The following is a 21,831-nucleotide window of genomic DNA, read 5'->3' on the forward strand; positions in this document are numbered from 1 at the left end:
GCTCTAATATAGCGTTATCCAAAGAAAATTCAGTTTTTGGTATATAAAAATTAGAATAATTGTGCTAGAATTGGTTGGAAGTTTCAGAGAATTGTGTAACATTTGAGTGCCTGACAAGTGCTTGACAACACAGACACTCAAGCCCACATCGCCTACATGCACCTACATGCGAGAATCAAAGGTATTTCTTTCAAAGGAAGCGACATAAAACGAGAGAACAGAACTTTGTGCACATCATAGCATTTTTTCTTGCAGATTTATTGTCTTTCTTTCCGGAGCACGGTGAGGTCGGACCCCTATTTTCTTTTATCCACACATAAATCATGAAAGCTTATTTCCGCAATACACCAATCACGTTGTACAGATAATAAAAGAGAACAATCTCACAAAAATGGGCAACTTTCAGGACGAGCAACATTAGAGCACAGAAACATGCTCAGGTTTTTTTCACACATCAGATTGAATTTTATGGGCATGTAATTCACGTTTATTCAACAGATGCTGAGAAAGCTGTGTTTCTGGTCTAGTCTTTGCAGATCGTAGCTTTAGCAGGTTAGATCAAAGGATTCAGAGCAGCTGTGCATCAGATGACACACGTGCATTCACTTCATTTATTGCAGTGCTGCCATACAGGTGTTTTCATGCAGATTTTTTCATTAGTCATTCTTTCTTACATTTGTTATTAATTTATCCTTTAGGTTTTATGCATTTGAGTGAGAAAACAGGACCATGTACTATAGCCAATAATTGCGAATGAAACATTTCTGACATGGAGGAGAAAAATGGTTGAATAAAGTTGTTATTTTTGTTTTCTTTGCAAACAAAAAGTATTCTTGTAGTTTTAAAACATTATGGTTGAACCACTGATGTCACATGTACTATTTTATCGATGTCCTTACTACCTTACAACCTCTTAGTCTTGAAGATGAACGAAGATATTACAGGTTTGGACCGACATGAGTGAGTAATAATGACAGAATGTTCATTTTTGAGTGACTGTCCCTTTAGCTAGAACAATCTGTTTGAATTAATTAAATAGGGCAAAAAAAAATCACACTTAAAAAACAGTTAGCCCTGGGTCCCCTGCTGAAAAAAACAGCTAAAAACAGCCTAAGTTGGTTGGATGGTTTTAGCTGGACAGCAGGCTGGTTTTAGAGGGGTTTTGGCCACTTCCTTAGCTGGTCAGGCTGGGAGACCAGCTAAAACCAGCTGTTTAAACCAAGACCAGCCAACCATCTTAGGTGGGTTTTAGCTTTTCCTAAGGGGTCATTATGCAAATCTGGACTACCTTGTTTTAAGTTTCAAGCTGAATATTCTTATTTGCAAATTTGTTGTGCCAGTGACTGGACAAATGCAGCACGTGTTTACATAAGAGCTTCTGCACACCCAAACTATCCACAAGTTTCCTACGCCCCATGAGGCCTTGCGTAAAAAGTGGGAGCGTCTTCCGGTTCATAGTAAACAAGCGGGACGTGATACTCATTCATTCAACAGTTGACAGTAGAAAGAAACACTGTCGGACGAAACATTCACGTATTCCACAAATCGAAGTGTGTTTGTGTATGTTTGTTGAATTTTTGTCTCTGATAAATTCATTTACCCATTAAACTGTGCTATTAAATGCTAGTATGAATATCTATATGATGCAATAGAAGAATAATGTACACATTAAAGTGCATATGGCAAATATTTAATTTTCCTGAAATAATTTGTGTTCTGGGGAGAGAAAAGGGAGGCTTTGTTTGTCACTAGTTTCGTGATTCTACATTAACAACACAAGCCTAGAATCGAGGCATCATCTGGCACACCTCTTAACACAAGCTCCGATGCCTCGGTTCAAATGTCACATCACTAGTTCACAGTCATTCAAGATTTAGCACTCCGAACTTGCTAATGATGTGGGAGCACAGCTTCGAACAACATGTTGTCCCTGAGCACCTGAAAACCTCAGGTAGGTTTTGATGCTGGTTTAAGCTGGTCCTTTGCTGGTTTATGCTGGTCCTTAGCTGGTTTGCTGGTCCTTTGCTGGTTTATGCTGGTCATGTTGCTGGTCAAGGACCAGCATAAACCAGCAAAGGACCAGCTTAAACCAGCCTCAAAACCTACATAACCAGCATTCCAGCATCAAAACATACCTACCAGCATATGCTGGTTTTTTCACCAGGCCGTTGTTTCAGAGACTTTCCAAAGCACGAGGATATGAGGCCCACGAAGCATTTAGCAGCAACATTACAATTTTAACAGCGCAAACTTAAAAATAGCTAGAAATAGTTAGAATTGTGAGATAAAAGGCTGTAATTACCTCTTTTAACAAGCTTCCCGTAACTTACCTTTTTTGGGGTTAAATTTACAACAATATATCCCATGCTCAAGTACTAAAAACACTTTCTTCCAGAACACATTGCCTTCCAGCATCCAATGCAAATCTGAACACACCATTTTGTTTTGTTTTACAAGTCAAAATTACTGCTTTGTTAATTATATATTTATTTTTATTAAACAAATATAGTTACCTGTTGCCTAGGATATAATTAAATTTCCTAAATGTTTTTTTTTTCTTACATGTAGCCTATTTCTTTTAATCCCTGAAATATTTACAGGTGTCTTCGTCCAGTAAAACAGAGTGGCGTTAAAGGTTAGAATGGACTTGGCATTCCTTCGTTTTTTTTCCTAGCCCCTGCAGCAGGGGTACAGAAGGGTACAGAGAGTGTGGGGCTGGAGGCGGGATGTCCTACTTTAGGAGGGAACGTGAATTTCAAAGACTGGTGGCCCCTTCCTCAGAATTCACCACATGCTTTCATTCTTTCTGCTTGTTCAGTCTGTCTTATCCCATGAATATGAGCACGCACACTCACAGATTGCAGGAAAACCTCAGGATAATGGTGCTAGGAATAACTTTTTTCTTTAAAAAACAGCAAATGTGAAATATGAGATTTTCCACAGTTCTTTTTTTGCTTTTACTTCACAGATGTATTTTCTAGATGAAGACACTTTTTCAAGTTTCAGTAAAATTTCTTGATAAAGATGCCCAGCCAAAGAAAGTGTAAGAAAGTTTAATTCCTCAACTTTGTCTTTTCGTCCTCCTCTTCACCCTCCCTCTCTTCTCATTCCCTCCCTCCCTCTCTCTCTCTCTCAAAGAGTAACCATGTGCTTTTCGTGTCAGTAGACACATTTAACCCTCTCCTCAGAATAACCGATGCATAGACAGCTGTCTTTTTTCTCTCTTTTTCTTTGACTTCTCCTCTCCTTTTGTACTGTCTTTGTGTTTTTTTCCACAGCTTTTGTCTTCTTTATGGCTTTAGAAACTCTCCTGTAGAGGAATTTATGTAACTGCAACAGGACAGAGACACCTTAAGCATACATATACATGCTGGAGGAAGCCGCAACATAAGCACTTCCAACAGGACCAACTTAGGAAGTCTGAGGATTACAGGGAGAAAAGAAGAAGGACCATGCCAGGCTGTCAGATCTGGACTGGGTTTGCGCCGGTACTGCTGATCTGTTGCTTTCTGCTGTTGGCATCTGGTTCAAGGAATGCACGCATGATCAGGAAGAGGGGACTCAACCAGAAGGTAAGGATTCAATGCATGTGTGTGCGTTTGTTGGACACTAGAGGCCTCTTAGGCTCAGCAAGACTTTTATTTGCAAGGCTTATTGCACTTACGTGATCAAAGATAATTATTACAATTTAAAATACCTGAGCGATTTTCAGCATCATTACTCCAGTCTTCGGTGTCACATGATCCTTCAGAAATCATTCTAATATGCTGATTTGCTTAAAAACTTTTATTATTATAATCAAACAAATGTTGATGAAACCTTGAGATGCTTTTATTTAGGATTCATTAATGAATATAAAGTTCAAAATAACAGCATTTATTTAAAGCAGAATTATTTTGCAACATTATAAATGCCTTTGCTGTCACTTTTAATGCATGTTTATTGAATAAAAGTAATCATTTTAGGGGTGTCACTAACGTTTATTTTGCTCAAGTAATCTGACGATTATTCTGACGATTAATGATGTAATTATAAATATTTTTAGAGTATTTAAAAGAGACCTAAGCAAAAATAGCCTTTAAAATGATTTAATATGCATATATAATAGCAATGAAGCAATAATAATTGGTTCAAATAAAGTATCTAAAGCGAGTAATCATATGGTTTTATTAAACAAAACTGTGAAAATACATAATTATAAACAATAGAACTAATGTGCATTTGCATTATATCAAAGACCTGCAAAGGGGCCAACGGGCTGACGATTGTTTTTACACTTTACTTTTAATATTGACTAAACAACATTTAATTCAAATGTCCACTTAATCTTTAATATGTGGCCATTTCTTTTTGACAGAAATGTTACGGCCACTGTAATTTATTGAATATGTGGATATCAAAATGTGTAAACTCAGAGTGAGGGTTTGAGCTTTTATTTTGAAATCGCGATATTCTCCTGTGTTGTAGTGATGGGACGTTCGGATCATTTTTATCGACTCGGACCTTTGAGTCTCGTTCAGCAAAATGAACGAATCTTTTTTCGAGTCATTTCGTTCATTTTAGCAAAATATAATTAAAATGTTACGTGTTACTTTCCTAACACATCTACTGCTTACACAAACGTTGATCACACTACAAACAAGACAAAACTATAATGCTATAAGAAACAGAAAAGATTAATTCATTGTTTACCTGGGTCTTTAGTCTATGATTAGCTCACCTCTTATCTGACAAGTTTTCGGGTTTGAGTCTTTCGTTCATCACGTGACAGCCCCATAAGATGAACGAATGACTCTAAAACCCCGAAGATTCGAATGCTGCGAATGAACGAATCACTCTCCAAGACGACTCGTTCGCGCCGACTCACATTAAAGCTTCGTTCAAAATGAACGAATCGTTCAAGAGCAGCCCATTTCTACTGTGTTGGCGCATGTATTAAAAATTGTAAATGATAATTGTCTGTGTGGAGCAGCATTTACTGTAAACAGAGCTGCTCTGAGACCCAGTAACCTACACGCATATAAACCCGAAGCGCATATATTTATTTAACTGAATCGTACAATTTGTAAATTCACAATAGCATTAAGCATCATTATTTTTTTAATGGCTTTAACATATCATGCAGCCTTAGTGGAATGTGCCACTTCCGGTATTTTTTTTTTTTTTTTTTTTTTTTTAATACAGTACTCAAATTGAACCGAGGAATCGTGACAGCCCTAATTCATTTCTTTAATAATTTTTTTTAATTTTAGTGTATAGTGTTTTTGAATTACATACTACAATGGTACCATAATAGAGTCAGTCATTTTGGCGGCACTGAATGTAAACGATGCCACTAAACCGAACGAAACTTGCATATTTTGTTGATTATTGCTACTGAAAATGGTCAATTATTGTCATGTTTTGGGTCAGAATGGTCAGACCTGGAAAAAAACTTTTGGAGTACTATAAATTGCCAAATGTTATAACAAATCAAGGAGAGGAGTGCAAAAAACTGAGGAACAAAAGGCATTTTTGGCTGGCCAAAATGAACCAGGATTTCCAGGGCAAGAATCTTGACAACATTCTGTTTGTTCTTATCATTTCCAGTCAGGTAGGTTAAATATTAGACTAATATCTTAATTAATACTGCTTGTACTTATCTATACCACCTATTACCTTACGTTTGTCAAAATATTGTGCCTTTTCCTGCTTACTAAGTCCTTCTCTATATGATTTAGCAGCTTCCACATGTTTTTTCCATGGTTTAGACAGCATAAAATTAGCAGAACAATGTATTTAGTAATACATTAACCACACAATCCATGCTGTTGTTTAAATCCAAGTATCACCAACATGGCTGTGCATCCGACCCTGTATATTTTGATCATGGTACTTTATATTAGAATATGATAGTATGTTTTGTTTTTCTGTATCTAGTTTTAAAAGATTTTGTTTTCAAATTAGACTGCAAATATGCTATGAAGTATGCAGATATGCACTCTAATATGATATCTCATGTACACTTGAGCAGGAAAATGGTCATACCATGGCACTCTTTGGCCCTTTGATGTTAGTGAAGGCAGTGTTGGCAGAGATTGGCATCTGTGAGCCTTTAAAAAGGTTTTAGGTCCATTATACAGTGAAAAAAACGTAATGAATACACTGTGTCTCTGTGACTCCAGTGGAGTTGCTGTGGTTACAGTTGAATACTCAGATGTATGTAGTGTGTAATGTGTGTGTGTGTGTGTGTGCAACAGAAGCAGAGGGATTTCAGGCGGGAAGTTTGTGGGCCTCAGCTCATTAGTCCTGATAAGCCTAGGTTTGATTGATAACAATTAACAAGGGATGGCAAAATGGAATTCGCACCGGATGGATAACCCTTCCCAGCTGACTGAATTCCAGCGTCATTCTAGATTGACAAGATTTACAAACGGATCCATTCGCATGCCACAGGAAAAAAAAACGTGCCCAAAGTAACCCCCTTGTCACACATGCATCTTTTTGTCCTTAAAAGTCCTTTCATACTCATTCTCGTTTGGTTAATTTATCTTTCCGTTTGACGTTTTGACAAGTAACATCTGCTTTCATCCCTAGCTGTCCTCTCGTTCTCACTCTCTCTTTTTGCAGAGTCATTGGTGTGAACTGATGAAGCACGGACAGACACACAGTACAGTGCTGTTATAGCAATAAATCATAATTAGGTTCACATTGAGGGTAATAGAGATCATTCCACTGATGTGACCTCTCTAAGAAAACCAGCAATAAGGGGCTCAGAGAAGTGGGTGAGCTGTGCCTCACATTCAGGGTTTTGTAATGTAGTATTGTTGGGGGAGAGAGAAAGTGGGTTTGAGCCAGCATTCTGCTGAGCTGGATTTTCTGGGTGGGCGTGAAGCGGTCCAAAAGCCATCCTGGTCCAACTGGCTCCCAGCTCACTCGTGACTGCAAACCATGGACTGTTTGTTCTTTCAAAGCATTTTTGTTTGGTAAAAATGCTTGTGGCTGAGCATTTCAGGCTTTCTGAATCTCTGAATCAGAATGTAATCAATCCATGACATTTTTAAAGGGTTTGGATTGCTAAAGTAAAATAACTTTAAGTAAAATATTTTGCATTGATCTAAATGCTAATATGGATAGTCTGAGTCTCTGCAGAACATGTGAAGACATGTGAGGGGTCATCTCAGCTCAGCTCTACCCTCACAGCCCCATCAATCTCGGAGCACAGTGATGATTAACAGGCCAAGGGAGAACGCTTTAAAAGCTGACAGAGATGATGACAGATGTTTTAGAGCTACTTGTCAACAACCCCCTGAGGTGATGTGAAGTGTCTGTCATCCTCGTTCAGGCTCTATTTGCTCATAGTAGGCTCTAAATCAAGAGTGCAGTATCTGCTTTCATGGCAGGTTATTTCAAACTGGATGGAGCATGTTAATGTTTTGAACCGTAAATAACTTTGTAAGATATTAAACATTAATTTGCAGCTTAAATGATTCAGTTAGCACCCTGGAAACTTTTTATCATCCAGTGTTAAATAAGCCAGTTTGGAAGCCATATAGGAAGTCGATATCTTTGTAAGTGCATTAATATTAAGAGTGTGCGATAATGACAAAAATCTTAATATTTTCTGGAATTTTGTTGATAACGAGTGTTATTGTGTTGGTATTTTGCCAAGTTTAGGACTGCTGTGGACAGCTGACTCCCAAAGCTTTTGATAGTCTTCATATTCTGAATTTAACAAAATGAACTTTCCTAATAAGTTTAATAAAGCAATAAGCCCCAAGAAGCCATGGTTTACAGTGAATTTATAACAGCTAAGGGGCGTTGTTAGGCACAACGCGAAGCGCTGTAAACCATGGCTTCACGGGGGTTATTGCTTTTATAAAACGGTTATTCCATATACGTAGTAAGGTTTCACAACATTAAACAGAGCAAATAAAGTGTAATGATATTAATAAAAACAGTATTCTTCCACCAAACAATGTAGTTCCTCAGAAACAGTTGTGGTTGCAACAAAGTGGTTGCCAAGCAACACACAGAAGTAAATAAAGGTGTATGTTTGTAGAGTAATTTACAACAGCTTAACAGCTCAACCAATCAGAATCAAGCATTTTTACCTTTATAAGGCCAATTTTGTGTAACCTAGTAAAATATATGCATCATCTTTTGTGTCAAATTCTTAAATTTAGTAAATAAATTTAAATAGTAAGACACTATAGGGCTGTTAACAATCAGATATCTAGAATCAGTGATATCTAGAAACTATGCAGAATCTACATCTGAAGTGGCATTTAGATGCATTTACACAGACTATTTAATGTAGGACATGAATGCAGTGAACCTGCAGTTACAAATGTGTAAATAATGTTTTGATGTTTTAAAAACAAAATGTTTAATAGTGATATTTGAAATTATTTGGAGAAAAAAGAGATGAGCTACTTTAAATATAAACCTAAAAATCGCCAGTTGGTCGCAGCAAATCACTGAATGAGTGAGTCATTGATTCAACCGATTCATTCAAACGGCTGATTGATTCAGTATGTGTGTGTTGCGCAGAGACGTAAAACAGTTCTGCTGTGGCTTTGTTTGAAACGATTTTCGTTGATGAAATAGAGCAAAGACAGGAACTTTTGTCTAGAATGTACGGTAAGTCCATTAATATTGGCTTTATTGGACTGTTTTATGAAATCATACTGATGTTTGGGAAAAAAATATACTTTTTGTGTGATATTAACTATATGCTACCAGTCAAAAGTTTTTGAACAGTAAGGTTTTTAATGTTTTTAAAAGAAGTTTTAAAGAAGCCAGTGTTTATTTGATCCAAAGTACAGCAAACAAACAGTAAAATTTTGAAATATTTTTACTATTTAAAATAACTATATCTATTTGAATATATTTAAAAATGTAATTTATTTCTGTGATCAAAGATAAAAAATTTTCTTCAGTCTTCAGTGTCACATGATCCTTCAGAAATCATTCTAATATACTGATTTGCTGTTCAAGAAACATTTATTATTATTATTATTATTATCATCAATATTTACAGCTGAGTACATTTTTTTATTCAATTGAATTGAATTTTTTTAGCATTCTTTAATGAATACAAATATCTAAAGAGCAGCATTTATCTGACATAAAAAGCTTTAGTAAAAAAGCTTGGAGTTGGTAACATTTTTTTTATTATAAGGGATTATAGAAATTAATCCTTTATTTAGCAAGGCTGTTTTAAATTGATCAAAAGTGATGATAAAGACATTTAAAATAATAATTAAAGATTTCTATTTCAGATAAATGCTGTTCTTTCATCAAAGAAACCTGAAACAATTCTACTCAGTTGTTTTCAACATAATAATAATAAATGTTTTTTTGAGCAGCAAATCAGAATATTAGAATGATTTCTGAAGGATCATGTGACTGGAGTAATAATGCTAAAATTCAGCTTTGAAATCACAGGAATAAATTACATTTAAAAATATATTCAAATAGAAAACAGTTACTTTAAATAGTAAAAATATTTCAAAATTGTACTGTTTTTGCTGTACTGTGGATCAAATAAATGCAGGCTTGGTGAGCAGAAGAGACTTCTTTAAAAAAAACATAAAAATCTTACAAACCGAACCTTTGAATGGTAGTATATAACTAATAAAACTACAAAACACAATCATTTATATAACCGAGAAAAAACATGTTATGAAAATACACACCAATCGCTGTAAAGCTGTAAAGCTTTGTGTGAGATTAAAATATGATCCAAAGTGCAAACTCTTTAAAAAATTACAGTATAAGTTCTTGAAGCATTTGACTGTTGTGGTGTTTCAACTCTAGCTAATATCCAAAATGGGTTCAAACTAAAGCAGTTGAACAGCAGTCATGTGTTCTGTTACAGAGAGAGTTCAACAGTAATCCCAGTCAGCTGAGGAGACCTTGTTTAACTCCACATAGAAATAGTAGAAAAGGTTTCCTGTGGTGCTGATATTTGAAGCAAGGTATGTTTAGCTGTTATGCATGTGTTTTGGTCTTTGCATTTCTAACAAGTACATGGCAGCTAACCTCATGGCATATCAGTATTGAGGTAGTCCCAAACAAAAGGGCTGCTACATTTCCTCAAAGAGGTTAGGGATTACCAGAGTTTATCAGGAAAAGAGGTGAAACACTGAAACAAGTGACCTTCACCCTGCCCCTCATCAAGCTTTCTGTTCCCATCTTCAGATCTGCCAATCATCTACAGGTCCCGTCCTACTCACTCCATTCAGTTCAGACTGAGCCAAGCCACCGAAGCACCTAAAAAGCTGTAAAATACCCAGAACTCGGCAGGAAATGAACGTGCAGACGTCTAGACTTAAATCACAGCTCGCTGGTGGAACTTAGAGAGAGAGAGGGGAAAGGGGGCTATTTAGTTTTCCTCTCGTAATTATCTTAATGATTGCTTGGAAGACCACACTACAGAGTGCTAAGTATGTCAACATGTATTTAGTTCAAATCTTATTGTCCATACTAATAGGGGCCTCAAGTCAGTGAACCTGAAGGATGTAGAGTAGCAAGAGGGTGGAGCATTTAAATGGAAAATGAAGGATATTTTGTGGCTCCTTGGAGGGTGAGAGAGTGTAATTTTGCAGCGCTTAACCCAGAACTGGTGATGTTAAAATAATAGGCTGCTCTGCAGACAACATGAAAGAAAAATTAGTAAAATCTAGTATATTTTGGGTCCACACTAAATGGCTGTCACTATATAGATCTCTTTTACAATATCTTGCATACATTTGTGTTAAAGCACTGTAAAAGCAGCATCAAACAGTAGAAAGTTTCTGTGCTGGCAAGACTGGAACAAACTGTTATATAAGCAACTGATATCTTCTAAGCAGGGACAGAGGATCTGAGAGAGATAAGCAGAAAGACATATACAGCACATCATCAGGAGACCTATTCCAGACAGGAAGAGCACACTACCACTTCCTCTCTGCCTCATCTAGAAACACTTGGGAAAATATAATCTGTACATTAAATAAGCAAAGGCTTAATCTAAGACTGATCTTAACAGTCACTGATATTTTTACTGTCAGCACTGGTAAAACAGCATGCTGAATTACTGTCATGCTAATGCCAGTCATAAATCATAAAATAACAATTTAAACTTAAAGATTTAAAAACCCAGGTTGGACAGATCATTGCTGTTACGCAACTGATACATTCACAAGACTAATATTACAAAAACTATTTCAAATAAATGGCTAAATGCATTCATGTGAATGTAAGCACAACTGTTTTTAAAGGGGTCATCGGATGCCCATTTTCCACAAGTTGATGTGACTCTTTATGGTCTTAATGAAAAATCTATAACATACTTTGGTTAAAAATTCTCAATGGTTGTGTAAAACAACACCCTTTTTACCTTGTCAAAATGAGCACTGCAAAAACCATCCTGTTCTGGTCAAAGCTGCTTTAAATGTTAATGAGCTCTGACATTTGTGTTAAAACAAATGTTTGGACAGGCACCTTTTCTAAACTCTTTATAGCTTTCCAAAGGATAATTTTCAACATTTTTTTTATAATTATTGGCCTAGAGAGTTGGCCTTTTGTTCCAGATTGGGCAAAAAACATAGGACTAGTTCGCAAAAGTACATTTTTTACATCTTCTCAATCATTTAACAAACGATTTGAGTGACAGCATTGGTTGTTAAGGCAAAGTTGTCCGAAATGAGGAATTCTATACGTATGTGCAAAAAAACATGCGACATTCAATCATTTACGCCATTGACTTTTGGGTTGTGAGTCGAACAGTCCCATCAAGCTACGTTTTGATCGGCCTCCGTTCCTTGCCTAACAGATGCTCAAAATTTGTAGGCCAATGGTGGTCATGTTTTTTAAGATATGCAAATGCCCTTGTAGGTACTTGTGGCAGTTCGCACCAAGACCGTGCACACCAATTTCCATGTTAATAGGACAAATGGTTTCACAGTTATAGCTATTTTTATGTTTTTTTCGCTCTTATAGCACCACAACTTTTTTCTTGCGACTTCAGATTGACCTCTTATAAGTGTTCTGAGTAGGCATTTTACTAAAAGTGGCCCTGCCTCTTTCAAATGTTTTGGCGTCCTTTGCAACGGTGAGTTGAAAGTTCAACTCTGCACTGGTTTGATTCCGATCGGGTGAAAAACCTAGGACTAGTTTGCAAAAGTAGGTTTTTCAAAAATGTGAAATAGGCGAAAATCTCACGATCGAATCTGCGGCGTGCATTTTGTCTGGCATGAGCCAAGGATTCCAACGACTGATGGTTATGATCAATTTTTATTTTTATTTTTTATACTTTTGATTGCTGTTTCGCCCCCATCAGGCCGATTTGGGCGAGCCTTGATCACGTTGTAGGTGGTGTGAGCACTACCATTCCTACAATTTTCACATCTCTACGATTTACATATTTAGATTTCTAATGGATCATGTGACACTGAAGACTGGAGTACTGGCTGCTGTTCCATCACAGAAATAAATTGCATTATGTTTTTTTCTGTATTTTTGATCAAATAATGCAGCTTTTGTGAGCATAAGAGACTTTTTGAAAATCTTACTAACGCCACTTTTGATAACACTTTTGGTATCTTTTGACTGGTAGTGTATATAAAATGATAACTGCACTCCGTAAGACTTATTGTACTCTGTAAGAAGACAATAAAATTGACTCTAGCCTAATTGTAAAAACAACCACAATGGCCTTATGCCAGACATTTGTTTTTATTTTAACAGTTTATTCAAAAGCGAAGCTCCAAACTTGCCAAGTGAACATGCTGAGTTTTTAAGATGCATGCAGCTCACAAACCCATAATTTAATTACTAAACAAAATCACAGCCACATTTCAACTTGGGCCCTAATGAAGAGCTCTGTGGAGAAGAATAAAGTGCTGAAAACCATTTCATGCGTGTCTGCATTCTAAACAGCTCTGGTCTGGAGTTTCAGCAACAGTTTAGTATATTCTTGGCCAGGGTAGCAAGAGAACTGATGAACTTAAGTATTGTTGAAATGTAAAAAGAAAAGCAAGAGCAAGAGAATGGAGGTGGATTCTGCTCAGAATAGAGTGAACCCCTAAACGGTACCTCTGGTGCAAACTGAAACCTGGCTCGGGCAGATCTATGAGCCCATTGAAGAACCCATGGGAGGAAGAAAACTAGAGTAGAAAGGCCCAGGCTTGGATAAAAAGCCTTTTTTTTTCGAACTCAGCATCTCTATGAGAGGTATTATGTTCCTGAACAGTGTACCCGTTGTATATTACAGTGTTAAATCAGAGAAACTGTGTCACAGGCTATTATAGGCACAAAATGTCATCCATGGAAACTGTATCTATAAACAGATCTTTCAAGGAACTTGAAACTGATGCTATGCAACTTGATTAGGCTAATTGTTTTGTGCAATACAAGTTTTTTTGTTTTTGTTTTCTTACTGAAAGCTTTAAAATAATATACATAACATGCATACCAGCAGACAAAAGTGTGGAATAATTACAATTTTTAAATGTTTTCTCCTATGCTCACAAAGGTTGCCATTTTTTTTCATCAAAAATACATTAAACAGTAATATTGTGAAATATTGTTTAAAAATAGCTGTTTTATATTTGAATATATTGGTGATGGCAAAGTTACATTTTCAGCAGCCATTACTCTAGACTTTAGTGTCACATGATCCCTGAGAAATCTGTTAATTTGGTGCTTAATTATCAGTGCTGAAAACAGTTTTTGCTGGAATGTTTTTTGTAAAAACCTTCATACAATTTTTTTCAGGATTCTTGGATGAACTGAAAGTTATGGCAGCCCATTTCTGCCCCTAAATAAAAAATGAAATATCTCACAATTATTTCACAATTCTGACTTTTTTTCTCAAAATTGCGAGTTTACATCTTACAATTCTGACTTTTTTCTCAAGAATGTGTGATACAAACTTGTAATTCTGACATTTTTTTCTCAGAATTGTGAGATATAAACTTGCAATTCTGAGAACATCTCAGTCTTTTTTCCCCTCAGAGTTGGACTTTTGACTCAGAATTGTAACTTTATATCATTCTAAAAAAAAAACGTTGCGAGATAAAAACTTGGAATTGCGAGAAAAATGTCAGAATTCTGAGTGTTTATCTTGCAGTTCTAACTTTAAACCACAAAATTCTGACTTTTGTCTCACAATTGCGAGTTTATATCTCACAATTCTGACTTTATAACATGTAATTGTGAATTTATAACTCAGTTCTGAGAACAAAGTCAGAATTGCGAGATATAAACTCAGAATTGTAAGAAAAAGCCAGAATTTTTAAATCGCAATTCTGACTTTATAACTTGCAGTTGTGAGTTTATATCTCACAGTTCTGAGAAAAAAGTCAGAATTACGAGATGTAAACTCGGAATTGCAAGAAAAAGTCAGAATTGCGATTGAAAACTCACAATTGCATGTTATAAAGTCAGAATTGCAAGATAAAAACTCACAATTCTGAATTTTTTCTTGCAGTTCTGAGTTTATATCTCACAATTCTGACTTGATAAAACGCAATTGCGAGTTTATATCGAGATGTGAGACATAAACTTTTTATCTCGCAATTCTGACTTTATAACGCAATTGTGAATTTTATTATAAGAATATATTATATATAAGAAATATTATAAGAATATTAGAATGATTTCTATAGGATCATGTGACTGGAGTAATGATGCTAAAAATTTAGCTTTGAAATCACAATTCAAATAGAAAGCAGTTATTTTAAATAGTAAAAATATTTCATATTTTAATAACTAAAAAGTTTTACTCACAATTGCACTCGTACTAAACTAACTCGTAACCTTTTTGTCTTGCAAATCTGACTTTATAACATGCAATTGTGAGTTTATACCACAAAATTCTGACTTTTTTTCTCACAATTGCTTGTTATAAAGTCAGATTTGCAAGATAAAAAGTTTACGAGTTAGTTTTCAGTCGCAATTCTGACTTTACAACTCGCAATTGTGAGTTTATACCATGAAATTTCGACGTTTTTTTGCAATTCCAAGTTTATATCTCACAATTCTGAGAAAAAAAGTCAAAATTGTGAGATGAAAAAGTCACAATTACCTTTTTTATGTTTTATTCAGTGGCAGAAATGGGCTCTCTGAACGTTCAAACTGAACAGCAAAAGTTCACTGAACAGCATGTATTTGAAATTAGATTTTTTTTGTTACAATATAAATGTGCTTACTGTCACTTTTTATCAATTTAATGCATCCTTGCTGAATGAAATGATTTGGTCATACTTATCCCAAACTTTTGAATCGTATTATATCATGGGTTCCATAAAATTATTAAGCAGCACAACTGTTTTTAAAATTGATAATAAAAAATGTTTCTTGAGCACCAAATCAGCATATCATGTGACACTAAAGGCTGGAGTAATGATGCTGAAAATTCAACTTTGCATCACAGGAATGATTAACATTTTAAATATATGTTCAGAAAGTTATTACTCTTCTTTTTTCTTTCCCTTACATATGTTGTCTTTCAATCTCTCAGGACTACGAGTACCCCAACCATCCTCAGACCGCTCAGCACCAGAAGAACGACCGCTGTCCTCCGCCACCGCAGATGCTGCCCGAGCGAGCCTGTGAGGTGCCGGGCTGCCGGTCCGATTCTGAATGTGAGAGACACAAACGTTGCTGTTACAACGGCTGCATCTACGCCTGCCTGGAGTCAGTGCAACCTCCACCCGGTGAGAAAACACCATGATCTGCTCAAAAATCAATATGAGAAACACATATCCACTTTAGCAATTCAACCAGGCATAGTGCTAATGGATTCTAAAATGAATTGATCCTCTCGTGAGGTGTGAGTTACTGAGCTGGATGTATATATACGGTGAATCATGAGTACATTTAGCAGTGCTGATATTATGTATTGATTTCTTATTGGTCAGTGCTGGACTGGTTGGTGCAGCCCAAACCACGGTGGTTAGGAGGAAACGGCTGGCTTTTAGATGGACCAGAAGAAGTTCTGCAGGGTGGGTATCGATTAATCATTGATCGAGTGCACAAAGTGACAGAGCACTGACTCACAACTAAATGTTGTTTGGAGCAATATTAAAAAAAAACTTAATAGACCTTAGTCACAGCTGATGCCATATTGAATTTTCTGTGAATGAAAACAAGGCTTTGAGGTATGGACTTCGAGTCTGTACAATGGCATGTGCTGTATAAAGGTCCTAGATCACACGTGACAGCTTTCAAAGCTGTTTTCTGAAGTTTTGAGTACTGAAAGTCTTTTTCGTCAGCTGAACAATCTGTATTTTCAATCCACTGAACAGACTTCTATCCCTCACAGTGTTATTTTCATTAAACATGGAGCTACAATACTATCCTGAGGTTTATTCATTTTCAAAAATCTGTCAAAAATAAGCAGTTATTTTGAAATCGTTATAACAGTCAGCAGTCTAAAATAACACTGAGGACTAGACTGACACCACATTAGAATGCTGATTGGCTGATCGCACCACAAGAACATGCACAGTCCCTGGCTCTTTATGAGCAACTATTCTGCCAGGTTTGCCTAGTTAGCATGATTCATTTGGCTCCTTCTAGTAGAAGTTGGAACTACACCCACATCTGGCAGCAAAATGCATCTTTCTTCTTAGACGGCAGGTTAAAAGTAGCCACATGTTCTGACAAATCGCAAATATTTTATTATAATGTATCAAGATGTGCCAAACTGGGGTTTGCGAGGGAACTACACTACCAGTCAAAAGTTTTTGAATGGTAAGATTTTGAATGTTTTTAAAGAAGTCTCTTCTGCTCAGCAAGCCTGAATTTATTTGATCCAAAATACAGCAAAATTAGTAATATTATGAAATATTTTTACTGTTCAAAATAACAGTTTTCTATTTAAATCTGGTTTGTTAAATGTAATTTATTCCTGTGTTCAAAGCTGAATTTTCAGCATCATTCCTCAAAAAACATGACCCTTCAGAAATCATTCTAATATGCTGATTTGCTATTCAAGCAAACATTTTATTATTATTATTATCAATATTTAAAAAGGTTGAGTACATTTTTTTTCAGGATTCTTTGATGAATAGATAGATTATCTAAAAAAAAAAAGCTTTTGTAACATTAAACACTACACCATTCAAAAGCTTGGGAAAAAATTATAGAAATTAATACTTTTATTTAGCAAGGGTGCCTTAAATTTATCAAAAGTGACATTTTTAATGTTACAAAAGATTTCTATTTCTGATAAATGCTGTTCTTTTAAATTTGCTATTCATCAAATAAACCTGAAAAAATTCTGCTCAACTGTTTTCAACATAATAATAAATGTTTTTGAGCAGCAAATCAGAATATTATAATGATTTCTGAAGGATCATGTGACTGGAGTAATTATGCAAAAAAAACAGCTTTGAAATCACATAAATAAATTACATTTTAAAATATATTCAAATAGAAAGCAGTTATTTTAAATAGTAAAAATATTTCATATTTTAATATTTAAATGTTACTGTTTTTGCTGTACTTTGGATCAAAAAAATGCAGGCTTGGTGAGCAGAAAAGACATCTTTAAAAAACCTTAAAAATCGTACTGTTCAAAAACATTTGACTGGTAGTGCACAAGAGGTTTCATGAAACGCAAATAATTAATTAAATCTGAAAAATATAATGTTACATTAAATAAAATAATTTAAAAATAAAAATAAATCTGAAACAAAAAATGCATATAATATAAAACAATATAAATATAGTTTTTATATTGTATAAATATTTCTCAAAATATTTATATTATATAAAATAATATAAAAATATAGTATTTTATAATATATAAATATTTTATTTGCTTATCTGCATGTTATGTGACCATTAGCCTCCATCAGAGAAATCTGAACTGCTCTTTAGTATCTGACTGTTGTTAATTATTTAAATATTGTTGTTAAATTATTCAGATGTTAATATTAAATCTGAGGGGTCAAGGGGGTTCAGCTGACTCCTGGAGAAAACTATCCAGAGGGGTCTAAATGGCCCATGACCAGCAAAACCCTGACTATAAACCTCACTGTTGTTACTTAAAGGTTCAGGACAGTTCACCCAAAAATTAAAATTCTGTCATGAATTACTCACCCTCATGTCGTTACAAACCTGTAAGACTTCCGTTAAACTTCAGAACACAAATTAAGATATTTTTGATGAATAAAGTTGTTGTTTTTTTTCTTTGGACACAAAAAGTACTCTCACACCTTCATAAAATTAAGGTTGAACCGCTGATGTCACATGGACTGTTTTAACAAAGTCCTACGTTTCTGAGCATTGAACATCAGTAGTGTTGCCGTCTATGCAGGGTCAGAAAGCTCTTGGATTTCATCAAAATATCTTAATTTGTGTTCCAAAGATGAACGAAGGTCTGACAGGTTTGGAAAGACATGAGGGTGAAAAATTATTGACAGAAATTTCATCTTTAGGTGAACTATCCTTTTAATGTTATTCAATACCTTTTCTAACTGCAACACTGCCATCTGTAGGTGGTTTACTGATATTACTAAATCAGCTACGAAAGAACAAGGATTACATGAACACTTTCCCACAATAAAACATTCTGGTGCTCTGACCAATAAATGATACTGTGTATCAGAACACGCTGGTAACTTGCTTGGTTGTTTTTATGTGTAGCTGAGGCCTGCAGCACCACAGAGGATGGAGATGAGCCTTTGCTTTGCCCAACTGGTTACGAATGCCACATTATTAATCCGGGAAACCCCTCGGCTGGGATCCCAAATCGAGGCCAGTGCATCAAACAGCGTGGAAACTCAGGTCTGAAGTGGCTCCTAAATCCAAACCTTCATTCATACATCCATCACGCCATCCACTCACACGTTATGCATGTGTAGGTTATATAGTATGGTGGTTATAAACATCTAAGCAAGATTACGTTCACACATCCAACAGCAGATTTTTATAATTAATATATTTAAATAAAAATATTAACACAATAAACATTAAACTGTTCTTCCTCTAGATGGACGTAGCCTGAGACACAAGTCCTTCAAAGATTACAAGGATTATTTAGGTTAGTATGACCACCAGTTTATTTTGTGTTTCAGCTGTAGGGAAGGAAAAAATAAGAGCGGTCATTATTAACAGAATGACGATGAATTTAATCTTTTGTCTTCAGGAAGTAACTCCAACAATGCAGTGAGCTATGAGAAACATCAGCACAAGCATTTGGGCTGAGACAGGTGAGGTGAGTTTTACTAATGAATCTTAAAGGAGAACTCCACTTCCAGAACAACAATTTACAAATTTACTCACCCCCTTGTCATCCAAGATGTTCATGTCTTTCTGTCTTCAGTTGTAAAGAAATTATGGTTTTTGAAGAAAGCATTTCAGGATTTTTCTCCATATAATGGACTTCATTGGTGCCCCGATTTTGAACTTCCAAAATGCAGTTTAAATCCAGCTTCAAACGATCAGTCATTTTTTTTAAAAAATAAAAATTTGTATACTTTTTAAGCACAAAAACTTGTGTAGCACTAGCTCTGGCATGCGCGTCCACAACGCTACGTACTATTGAATCACGTCGAAAGGTCACGTGGAAAGTACACTGCCCTACAAAAGTTTGGAAACATCCCTGGCAAAGTGTGGTTTTGGACAATATCAGCTTAAATCCTTATCATTTTTTGGTGCAAATACTTTAAAGTAACTTGACATTATCATTGAAGACCAGCAATAATAATTTTCATTTTGATTACATAATGGCAATATATACATGTCAAAGTCAGACATGCCCCTTTGCCAGCTGTGATGCCTGGTTACTGATTTAAACTTGGCCCAGGTTTTTAAAAGATTTTTGGGTCAGCACACCTTAATAGCTATAACAATTGATTGCCAATTAAGTTTAGAATACAATGAATTTAGGCCTAGATTAAGCAGAGCTGTAATAGCTGCTAATGGTGGATGTTTTGATGAATTTAAGTTTTTTCTATGTATAAACTGTTTATGTAATAAAATATGTTTTCGTAGTTTGTGTTGTCCCTTAGCAGTGCAAACTTATCACAAATTAAAAAGGATTCATGCCAATATTGTCCAAAACCCCACTTTTCTAGGGTGTTTCCAAACTTTTGGAGGGCAGTGTAGGTGGAACTACAGACCCAGTTTTTATAAAGCGAACGCACAAAGACGAAGTTCAAGTAAGTCAAACGCTGTTTACAAACTTTTTAAGCACAAAAGCTTGTGTAGCACTAGCTCTGGGATGCGCGTCCACGACGCTACGAATCGAAGTTCATCGTCTGTGTACTCCGGCTCAAAAAGGTAGAGTGTGGTGAAAAACTCCATCTCATTTTTTCCTACAATTTCAGAATCGTCCAACATTATTGTATCTTTTTGTTTGTAAACAGCGTTTGACTTATGTGCAGTTCCTTAGTCTTTGCGCGTTCGCTTTGTAAACACTGGGTCTGTAGTTCCGCCTATGTTCCATGTGACCTTTTGACATTTAGAGCCCTTTAAAACTGCATTTAAACTGCATTTTGGAAGTTCAAAATGGGAGCACCATATCAGTCCATTATATGGGGAAAAATGCTGAAATGTTTTCCTCAAAAACCATAATTTCTTTATGGCTGAAGACAGAAAGACATGAACATCTTGGATGACAAGGGGGTGAGTAAATCATTTGTAAATTGTTGTTCTGGAAGTAGACTTCTCCTTTAACTATTTTTGTTATTAAATGTATTAAAAGAGGCACTTTTTCTCATTTAGTTTCCAGGACTGAAGTAATCAGTAAGCACTGACCCTTATACCTGAACCCCAACCATCAACTTCAACAGAACTGCACAAGCCTTTCTCTTCAGCTTAAACCAGAGATCGGTTTATATGTGGTGCTCTTTTTCTTAGGTGCTTAATGTGGAGTGACAGAAATGCAAAGCTAAAATGTCCTACCTCTTGTAAAAGCCAAAAACAGACTACAAAAAGTATCAAGGAACTTCTACAAGAACATGTCTTGAACATATGCGTACTTTGGGTAAAAAGCAGAGTTAACTCTATGTGATTTGTGTTAAAAAAAGATATGTTGTGTGGTTTCTATGCTGCTAGTCTTTTTTTACTTTAAACACCAAAACAGCTAATGTATGCTCTGCTCTGTTACTATGTCTGTGGATTTAACTTTTGCTACAGAAATGCTTAAATACTACACGATTAGGTTTCTCCTTCAAAGTTTTATATTTGTTCAAAAATCATGTGTTTAGGTGCTTGCCGCAACTAGTTCATCATAACTAAGCAACTGTTCATTTCCAGCTGTGCTCTATCACTGCAAGCTAATTGTTTCTCATATGGTGCTCCAATCAATAACTGTGGTTGTTGTTGTTTACTCATTGTGCAGGTTTGTGTTTTACTCTACTGCTCTCTGATAAGCTATACAAGTCCGACGATTGGGACAAACCACAGCTTTCGATAAAGCAAAACATTTGAAACTGGTGCTGCATTACTGCCTTGTAATTCCAAATAAAACAGTTGATAAAATATATCTGTGTGTGACGTTCATGTGTATGTTATCATGGTACTGTAGGGTTTGATCTCAGCTAAAGAAACTAATCTCTTGTAAATTTAACAGATTTTATCCAGCAAATGATACAGAAATTTAAAAAGGTAAAAATACAAATAGGATCTTTTGTAATAACCGTCATGAAACCACCTTTATTTTGTTGTCATTCATTTATTAATTACAATATTTAGTGTTCTTGCCTTATGGGAAGTAAGTTTTTAAACTAAGTCTGCTTTAGATACATTCTGCTCACCAAGCCTGCACTTATTTGATCCAAAGTACAGCAATAACAGCAAAATGTTGAAATATTTTTACTGTTTAAAATAACTGGTTTCTATTTGAAT

The 21,831-nt window shown here is 35.5% G+C and overlaps 1 protein-coding gene across 3 annotated transcripts; it reads left to right on the top strand.

The window, feature by feature from the left end:
- Positions 1-2,811: 2,811 nt before the first annotated feature.
- On the top strand, positions 2,812-21,448 carry wfdc1 (WAP four-disulfide core domain 1). 3 transcript variants are annotated; one of them, XM_051135397.1, is made up of 8 exons: positions 2,812-3,043; positions 3,303-3,572; positions 15,491-15,686; positions 15,891-15,974; positions 18,625-18,765; positions 18,971-19,021; positions 19,127-19,190; positions 20,707-21,448. In XM_051135397.1, the coding sequence occupies exons 2-7, from the start codon at positions 3,453-3,455 to the stop codon at positions 19,183-19,185; spliced, it is 651 nt and encodes a 216-aa protein (XP_050991354.1). In that variant the 5' UTR covers positions 2,812-3,043; positions 3,303-3,452; the 3' UTR covers positions 19,186-19,190; positions 20,707-21,448. The 3 variants fall into 3 exon arrangements, with proteins under 3 accessions (XP_050991354.1, XP_050991353.1, XP_050991355.1); XM_051135396.1 differs by lacking the exon at positions 2,812-3,043 and having other exon boundaries at positions 3,135-3,572; positions 19,127-19,195; XM_051135398.1 differs by lacking the exons at positions 2,812-3,043; positions 18,971-19,021 and having other exon boundaries at positions 3,135-3,572.
- The last annotated feature ends 383 nt before the right edge of the window (positions 21,449-21,831 follow it).

The sequence above is a fragment of the Labeo rohita genome, chromosome 18, assembly GCF_022985175.1.
Source record: "Labeo rohita strain BAU-BD-2019 chromosome 18, IGBB_LRoh.1.0, whole genome shotgun sequence".
Lineage (NCBI taxonomy): Eukaryota > Metazoa > Chordata > Actinopteri > Cypriniformes > Cyprinidae > Labeo > Labeo rohita.